Below are 9,352 nucleotides of genomic sequence, written 5' to 3' on the forward strand. Positions count from 1 at the left end.
AAATAAAAGGTAACTGTAACTTAACTCCACTAAAAGAGATGAATGTAGACTTTATGTTTTCATAGCCATGTCCAGATGTTTTTTGGTTTCCCATATTTTCTGACACCGCCTGTGATGAATTGGTAGAAGAAATGGAACATTTTGGACAGTGGTCTGGTGGAAAACACCAAGTAAGTGTCAGCCTATATAAACGTTATTAAGAGAGTACATTTATAATAAGTCACAATGTACTGCAATAAACAAACTGTCCAACAGATGCTAATGACCTGAGACATCTGCTGCATGGTATAAAAATGCCTAGTTTTGTCTATGTAGCGTGTTGTTCAGTAGTTTTTTAGACATTCCTCAATTAGCCTTGAAGTGACAAATTCAGACTGCTGCAGCTGCCGTAGTAGTTATCCAACAGTTATCTAGGGCTGATCCTTGATAACTGTTCAGAGACGTTTTATTCATTCACCTCATCCTGGTTTGTCAGACTTGCCCCCCAAGTGGTTACCCACAGACATTATGAGATACTGTTTATATTTGCACCAGGTTCAAAGTATTCATAACTACTGCTTAAATCCAAGTTCTAAAAGCAGACAGGTTTGTCAATTTTGCAAATGCTTGGAAAGGAGATATGTTGCAGTCATGATTTTACTGCAGGTTGCAGCCTCTAGAAAGACTTTTTAAAATGCTTTTATCTTAAAATTATATTAACATTTATTATCATGACAGTTGAGGCCTGTGCTCTGCTCTGATTTAACTTTTTGCATCTACATCTCAATAATTAAGACCAGTTCCCTAGTGAAACTCTTATTTACAGGCAGCACATCCAAATATTGACTCTCCTTCTAAAAAAGTCGAGTTCTTGATCATTGATACTTCAGCAATTTTTCTCACAGAAGTTAGCTGTGAGATTACTGTATGTTAAGCTTAGATATTCCCAGTAAAGCACTGCTCTGTTGCAGTTTTGTGCTTCTACAGAATCATGAATGTTTGTAAGAAGTGCCAGAAGCATTCCATGCCCATTTTTCAAGACTGTTTATGGTGTTTTCATTAGGACAGCCGTATTTCTGGAGGTTATGAAAATGTCCCAACTGATGATATTCATATGAAGCAAATCGGACTGGATAATGAATGGCTGCATTTCATAAGAGAGTTCATTGCACCAGTGACACTAAAAGTGTTTGCTGGCTATTATACCAAGGTATGTGTTTCAAAGTATTGCAGATAATCTCTAAATGCAATCACTAATTCTAAGTATTTTAATGAGTATATCCTGTTTAGGTTGCTCGACACATTAACAAGTGATGCAGCAGTTATAGATGAATATTGTGTTGTTAACTCAGCTTTAAATGGAGAAACAAAAACAACAGCAACAGAAGACAACCTTATGTGTGACTTGGAAGTTTGCATGTTGAAGTCTGACTATATATTTTGTTTCAGGGATATGCTTTATTGAATTTTGTTGTAAAATACAGCCCTGACAGACAGCGGTCACTCAGACCTCATCACGACTCCTCTACATTCACAATAAATATTGCACTCAACAAAGTAGGAGAGGATTTTCAAGTAAGTTGGCAACAAACTTATTGAATTTAAAAAAGTCATTCTTGGAGTATCTAATATTGTTTTCAAAATAGAGCTCAAATGGACATACTGAAAAGCTGTTTTGAAGGGGAAAAGATGTGCAGCACAAGCAGAGATATTTTATTTCTTGATGGTTTTGAGAACTGATTTTTCTCTATTGCGGGATCTCTGCCTGTTAATGCACTGAAGTTGAACTTGGCTTTTGGTGGAGGAAAGGAGTTTAAGAAAAACTTTAGAGATGTTCACTTTTAACACTTTTGAAATGCTTAATGTAGTGGAATACATTTTTTTCAAGTTTTTTAAAATACTACCAAGTTCTCTTAAGTGGCTTTTCTTTACAGTTTTTTCTCTTAAAAAATTCTTCTTTAGGTCAGCCACAAAAACAAAATTTTCAACTGTACTACTTTTTTTCCTCCTGAGAATTTTTTGCTCTGATACTTTTTCAAATAAAAATGCCCTCAGGAAGCAGAGACAGACGGGACAGTAACAGTAACATCCAGCTTTGACGGGTAGAGAAACTTAACCATTTTTTATAAGGCTGTTTCCTGTATTATTTGTATTTACACTTAACACCCATACATATGTTTCTCAAATTTACTCCTTTAGAAAATATTGCTTCAGTTTGAAACCAACAGCTAGATTTAATTTATTTAACTAGTATTGTTTAAATGCTGTCCTGGGTAGAGATGCAGGTCTAGAACAGGACCTATGAACATTGGTTTGCTATTCTCTGTATCATCTGCAGTAACATTACTGAAAAATCTGTTTCTCAGAGGTGCTGCTTGAATGAATTGGTATCCAGGGAATGCTAAAGTAAAGCAAGGGGAAGTCTTAATTATTGCCAAAGCTTGCCTGTTACGTGTTGCTCTGAAGATGGTGTAATTTGAACAATATTTTTAGTGTGGATAGCTTAAACAACAACAAAAAAACTTACTGTTAACAGCCTATGATTAATGATATCATTTTAAATTGTGGATAAATATAAATAACCTATTCATTCTTATAAAACAGGTAATAAGTATGGTGTTTTGTTTTTTTTTGCTACAGGGAGGTGGATGTAAATTTCTTAGGTACAACTGCTCTATTGAGTCACCCAGGAAGGGATGGAGCTTCATGCACCCAGGAAGACTTACTCATTTACATGAAGGACTTCCTATCTTGAATGGCACAAGATATATTGCAGTATCGTTTATTGACCCATAATTTTATTTTGCCCTCTCCAACACCAGCGTTTGATTCTTTACCTAAACATTTATTTATAGTTTTCTTCTGGAAGATGGTGATACAAGAAATTAAGTTACTGTTCCTAGACAGCAGGGTTACTTTGGGCTAAAGAACAAAAAGTTTTTAAATTTCTCAATATCTGCTCTGAGCCTTGAGTCACAAAGTAAACATGTCCTGCTTATTTTTCCATTTTGCTGTCTTAAGGAATAGGTGAGGAACAAAAATGGAAAAGCATTTTACAATGAATCTGTTTCTATTTTGGAAAAAAAAATCCTAGATGCAAAATTATCTGAAACTTATTGTGGTTTTTATTCAAGTGACGCATTTAAAAATTGTGTAGCGTGTATATTTGGTACCAACTAATTAAAGCACAGCCTAAAAACAAAGTGAATATCATATACATTTATTGGGATTAAGCAATAATTCCAGAGACTGGTATAGATATTTAATGGAAAACATCTCAGTAGCCTGTTTTCTTAATTCACTTAAAATACTGAAATGTTCATCTTTAGGGGAAAAAAATGCAGAGATGAAGTTACGATTAAATAGTTACGATTAAATAATTTAGCTAAGAAAAATAGTTTTATCATTTGTTTTAAGAACTCAACCTGTTAAAAATTTACTTTTCTTCACCAAGTGACCTTCACTTAAAATAGTTATTTTTCTAAGTGTGTAATTGAACCCAATTGATGCTAGAAATTTGATGTTTATTTTCACAGTGATGGTAAAATTTAATAGCAGGATCTTTTATAAAGACAATTTTCTACTCGTATTTAAAGTTACTTGAATTTTGTATCAGGAAAATGAAATTGTGAAAGTCCCTTTTAAACCTAAGGGTCTTAACTTTCCGTTTATTTTAAAGAAATACATTTAAAATATTCCTACTGTATCTACTGTTTATAATTTAAAGAAACTTGAAGCAAACTATCTCAAAGTCTACCATGCCAAAATGCACATGTTGGAAAATCTTGTGAAAAATAAAGGGTAATTTTAAATTAATGTAACACCTTTTGCTTGAATGTATTAGGATTTTTTTGCATGTTGCCTTTATTCTTACAGAAGTTATATTTATTGATGACTATTTTTCATGGAGTTCTAGATGCATTTAGATTGCTAGAAGCTTTCTAAGATGGTGCTGGTTTTCATCTTATTTGTTGTGTTACCGTCAAAGTTATTTCTCTTGTGAGCTGGCACCTAGGATGCAAATATTGCATTTTGCTTTCATAACAAACCCAGCAGGATGGATGTCTCTTGTCTGTGCCCAACTTTGCTTTATTTTTAGTAGAGAGGCTTTTGGTCTAAATAGTAAATCACTTTGCCTACTGAAGAAGCTTCATATCAAGTTTCCTAAACAGAAGTTCTACTTGGAGCTGAGAGGATTGGGGGAGAAGTTCAAAGACAATCACATTACCCCAAATAAGCGTGTTTATTTCCCTACCAGGTTGTTTTGAGGAGTAGGTTGTAACCATACCTGAAGTCACGCTGAAGCAAATACATCAAAATACATCTACACAAGTGAGATGGCTTGAAAAGAAATGTTTTCTCACAGGAAACTCTTTGCTTTCTTTTCATTTCCTGTACACTTCTCAACCCTTCTCCATTTCAGGATAATAATCAGAGGTTGACAAATATATCCCCCAACTTTGTTTCTAGACACGAAACACCTCTTAGTGAGCATCTGTGGATATATAGCCTGTGCTTAGGCAAATGCTACAGACTAGAAAATCTTCAGGACTTTGGAATGAAAGCAGCCTTTGTTAATTGCTTTTTTTCTGAGCGTTTGCCTGCATTCTGTTAGACTAACTCAGAACAGAGTTGTGTTATTTACCAGTGGATCAGTTAAAGACAGTTTTATTCTACATGGAGGTTTTCTTGAAAAGCTGCAACAAAAAAAAAGACAATCCTTTAACAAAAAACATGGGAAATTTTTAAAGTGTTCTTTCATAACTTTTATGTATTCCATAAGACTGTCATGTTAGATTTTTTCTGCCTTTTTCCCCCACAACATACTTATTTGTGCTTACTGTTAAGTTTGTTTTCATCTGTTAATTCACTTGCGGATGTAATGCTTTATTTAATGTATTGCACACTCATTGGAAGAGATGTGTATACCCATGCTCACGTTACTAAAAGTTATCTTTTAAAAAGTTCTTGACAAGGTTATCCACTTGTTTGAATTGTACAGAATTGTCTAAAATCACTTCTTGAGAACTGACAGATACCAGGAAAAAGGTCTTAATTGTTCACCTGAATTCATTCTGAAAGCTTTGCTACACTGCCATTATGTCAGTGCACTAGCTCAAACTGTCACTATTAAGAAACTATTTTTAACTTTCATTAATTTTAAAAGCAGCTTTAAAAGGTTTTTCAGTCCCCTAACAATGTTTGTTTTGAGACATGCATATGTGCCTCAGAAAGAAAGCAGTAACTTTAATCCCAGAAGTGTATGAGAGAGTATGAGAGACCTTGGGAGCACAGGGACATGAAGGTGCTCTGCAACAGATGAGACGTTTGTAAAGAGGCATTTGTAAAGTATCTGGTTTGTTTTGCTTTCACTAGCTTTATTTTTCACTGCGAAGTACTTGAATTTAAGATTATGGTGTGGGTAAGAGGATTTCTTAACTACTTTAACTTAAAGGATATAGATTACCTTCATATTTGTGAGGCTCTGCTACTTCTAAATAACATTTAGGATGTTTAGTAATACTTTCACACTTTTAATCTTTTGCATCCCTTACAACAAGGAATTCCAATATTTGTCACTTTTTTCCCCCAAAGTATTACTGCTCCACTCTTACTGTGAACTGATAAGAATAAGACTGACAAGCCCAAAAGAAAGATGGATTTTCAGTAAGGCAGTAATAAAAGTCAATTTGATTGTGCCTTATTCATGTCTTTTCCCCAGTTTACAGTATTCATGGAATAAATATTAATTCAAAGCAGAGCTTCCACAATTTTTCAATGTGTAGGAAATAAGGAGATAAAGATACTTAGACGGAGAAGTCTAGAAAGCCCCACTTAATGAGTAATTCTGGATCTAATGAAGCAGACTGTCTTGTTGAACAGTAATGGAGAACCTTGTAACATTATCAATTTTCAAAATCCAATTTTTATACAAATCAAACATACGCAATTGGAAAGAAATACTTCTATTGTCTTAATTGAAACATTTTGTTACCTGTATTCTTTTTTTCTGTAGTTATATTCCTATTTGATATAGTTTTTAAGATCTGCATAAATACATCACACTTACAGATTGATGTCTATCTTTTAGTGATTCCTGGGAGGGGGAAATGAGGAGGTGATGAGTCAGTGCTCAGGAAACCTCAAAATTCTTTCCAGAGAATTGCAGCATCAGCACGGCTGCACAGCATGTTCCTTGACCATAAGATAGCAGAAGGAGATCTGAGAAGCAGTTGATTTCTTGACATGTTTCGAAGGCTGCTATGTGTAGAGAGTTGTTTGTTGTTTGCTTTCTCCCTCAATAATTTATTGTGTTTGGAAAGTTAGCTTCCTGGATTGAGCATCACTTCAGAGAAGCAGTTCTGCCTGTGCTTGAAGCGGTACCTCTTGGGATTATTTTGCACAAGAAACGAATATGAGATAAGCTATCTGATAAATCACATTTGTATCAAGCTATTTAATAGATTAAGGTAGAAGTTCAAAAGTAGGGTTTCACTCAGCATGCTTACAGCCTTTGCTGGCATCCGTCCAGATTCAGAAGCAGCAAAGCTGTGACCTGGCCAGCATGGAAGATACTGGTCACATCATGGGCAGCACTCTGATCCTTACAGAGTTTAAAATCCCAAGCGTGAGAACGTTGTGGCTTTTCAAAGGAAGGGTCACAAGCATATAGAAGTATGTGTGAGAAGTTGGGGCATAAAGTTAAGTATAAGCTACTGAAAGCTGATTTTAACACTCAGAAGAACTTGGAGTAGTGATGAATGCAGTGAGTGGGTGCACAATGCAATGCTGGCACAGCCAATGTAGAGACTCATCTCTGAGTCACCTCTGCAAGCTCAAGGGATCATGAGATATATAAAGCAAGTTGGTCATTCTTTAAAACACAAACCACAAAGTGGGGCAGGCAGTGAAGGTTCTAATACCTAAAACATTATTTTGCCTTAAAATTTCCAGACTCATATTGTCTCAGACTTTGCTGTGCCATCATGAATTAGAATAGGGATCTTGATAGCATTACGTGCAACAAGAGAAAATTCTCACTTGTACTTGTGCAGCTGTATGCTTTAATCTGTATGAATGTTTTGGCCACGTGAGGTACGAACTCTTGGTTCTCTTTGCCTGTGCCCTCATCACTCAGGCATATGTACATGTGTATGTTACTTTCCATCCAAACTGTGCCCCCCTTTGCATCTCATTCATTTGTCAGATCTCAACTTTCCAGCTGGGAAAGGAAAAAAAGACACTGGTTTTGCATATACACAGGCAGGAGCGAGGGAGGCAGAGACGAATCTTTGTTTTAAAGCCTTCTTGAAGTATAAAACTTAACTGTTGCTCCCGTGGCAATGAAAGATGCCTTATGAGAGGCGCTGGTGAGCTATTATGTATCAAGGGTCTAGCTGTGGTGTGCTTCCCTATGAGGCATAGAAGATATTTCCTGATAACCTTGTTTTTTTTTGCAGTTTATAGAGCCAGGTGGAATGAGATGGACACAGTGAGCCATTGCTGAATGCTGTTCCTGTAGTGCTGCAGGTGAGCCTTCTGTCCTGCCCTGTCATGTGTCTGGTGGAGCAGGTAACCACTGAGCTGCTTCACTGCCATGGTATGTGTTTGAGGGTTTTTAGTCTTCACCTCACGCTCCACGTGAGTGTAGGAACACAAATCCATGCTTGTTCTCTTCCGAAGCCTGGCTGTATCTCAGCCTTGTTCAGCAAAGGGGATGTTTTTCATTGTGCTCCTCAGACTTGGAAAAGGGATTTCCCATGTTCTGAAAGCTAGAGAGCACAGGGAAGCACACAGCCAAGGCTTGATTTTATGTAAATAAACTGACATAAATGAACTTTCCAGGAACTAACTGATCCACGTTAAAAGAAATTCTAAAGGAGAAGTAAGAAAACAAGATACTCTTTAGCTGAACACAGAGATGAGGGAAATGCTGTGCATTTTGCATGGGTAGGCAGACATAACCTACCTGAAACTGGAAAACGCATATGTGCAGGGCTGAATAGAGATACCAGTGTGTTTCCAAAATAGCTCTGCAGGTATTCTCGAAATGTTGCATGAGCAAATAAATGGTTTTATTCTTGCCAAGTTGGCCCCATTCTTATTTACTTTTAGTCTGAAAGGAACAAAAAAGACATTATAAAGCTATAGCACCATCCAAATGTTGGGAAACAGCAGCTCTTTTTTTTTTTTTTAAAAAAAAAAAAAAAAAAAGAGAAAATAGCAGAGGAAAGGGAAACTTTACAACTATTAAGATGTCAAAACTACTCCCTGCATGGAGTATTTTATGACCAGAGCCCTGAGGAGGCACTTGAGGAATGTCATCCAGATATCGCACCCTGAAGGCTTATTTTTATTTTTGTATGGATTTAGTATTCTTTAAAAATAACTCTCAAAAAAAGATCAGGAAGTGCTCCTAGCTGCAGACTTGCTTCCTGAAGGGTCTTCTCTTCATGCACAACCAAAAAAAAAAGTTAGCATAAAGCACAGGTATTTGACCATGGGGCTGGACTTTTGCAGCCTTGTGATTCCTCAGCCAGGAAGTTCCCTGGGCATGTGGTACTGCTGCCTAATGGGGCTTGTGCCTGGCATTAAAACTCCAAGTAAGTTATTTTAGGCTAACAGTTAAATAAAAGACAAATAGAGGAATCTGTTTTTGAATAGATCTTAAGCAATAATTTGAGTTTGTGAATGCAGGTTGCTGATACAAGTATTAATTTCAGCTGGAGTGAGTGTGTGTGTACAGCTTCAAAGTGTCCTTTACTTGGAATTGTCTATGACTTGATAAGTTAGCGAAAAACTTGTACCTGAAGTGCTCATCAATTTCCTGCAAAGCAGGTGACATTGGTTTGTATTGAAACTCTTGAGGGCAGAGGATATGGGAGAGGTCTGTGAGGCCTCAAATGGAGGGGAGGTGGTGAGTGCGGTAGTCCTTTAATTGGAAGACATTGAGCAAGGAGGCATGAAATGAAAGTAGTAGTTCCGAAGCTTTTTTTGCATTACATGTATTTAAGGTGTGGATGTTCACAGGTTGCCAGAGCAGACTGCTCAAAGTCATGGGTGTGAGAGCCCATGAGGGTTTTTAAGAAAACATCCCCAAACTGCAGGTGTTTAAGGGCCCACCTAGGTAAAGACTTGCATTTTTACTCTGTTGTTGCCTCCTCCCCAGGGACCTGTTTCTGACCATTGCTGGAGACAGGGTCCTGTCCCACTGTGGTCAGTGCTTCTGTAACTCCAACCACTGCACAACACCTTGAGGAAATGGAGAAGCTGCTCTTCTTGTTCTGCTTATCTTGAACAGAACAGCCTTGACCGGAGTCTTGCACTGGTTTCTTGCCAGTATTGCTGTTCTTTGGGTCTCAGTTGTTGTCCC

At 36.9% G+C, this 9,352-nt stretch overlaps 1 protein-coding gene across 2 annotated transcripts in view; it reads left to right on the forward strand.

Moving 5' to 3' along the window:
- The window catches only part of PLOD2 (procollagen-lysine,2-oxoglutarate 5-dioxygenase 2), a 53,928-nt gene extending 50,128 nt beyond the window's left edge, over positions 1–3,800 (forward strand). For both annotated transcript variants that reach the window (XM_035334599.1, XM_035334600.1), the window contains 4 exons: positions 66–170; positions 1,043–1,189; positions 1,429–1,554; positions 2,620–3,800. In XM_035334599.1, coding sequence (XP_035190490.1) covers positions 66–170; positions 1,043–1,189; positions 1,429–1,554; positions 2,620–2,775 — 534 coding nt within the window. In that variant the 3' untranslated portion in view covers positions 2,776–3,800. The remainder of the gene's footprint in view (positions 1–65; positions 171–1,042; positions 1,190–1,428; positions 1,555–2,619) is intronic.
- The last annotated feature ends 5,552 nt before the right edge of the window (positions 3,801–9,352 follow it).

The sequence above is a fragment of the Oxyura jamaicensis genome, chromosome 9, assembly GCF_011077185.1.
Source record: "Oxyura jamaicensis isolate SHBP4307 breed ruddy duck chromosome 9, BPBGC_Ojam_1.0, whole genome shotgun sequence".
NCBI classification, from domain to species: domain Eukaryota; kingdom Metazoa; phylum Chordata; class Aves; order Anseriformes; family Anatidae; genus Oxyura; species Oxyura jamaicensis.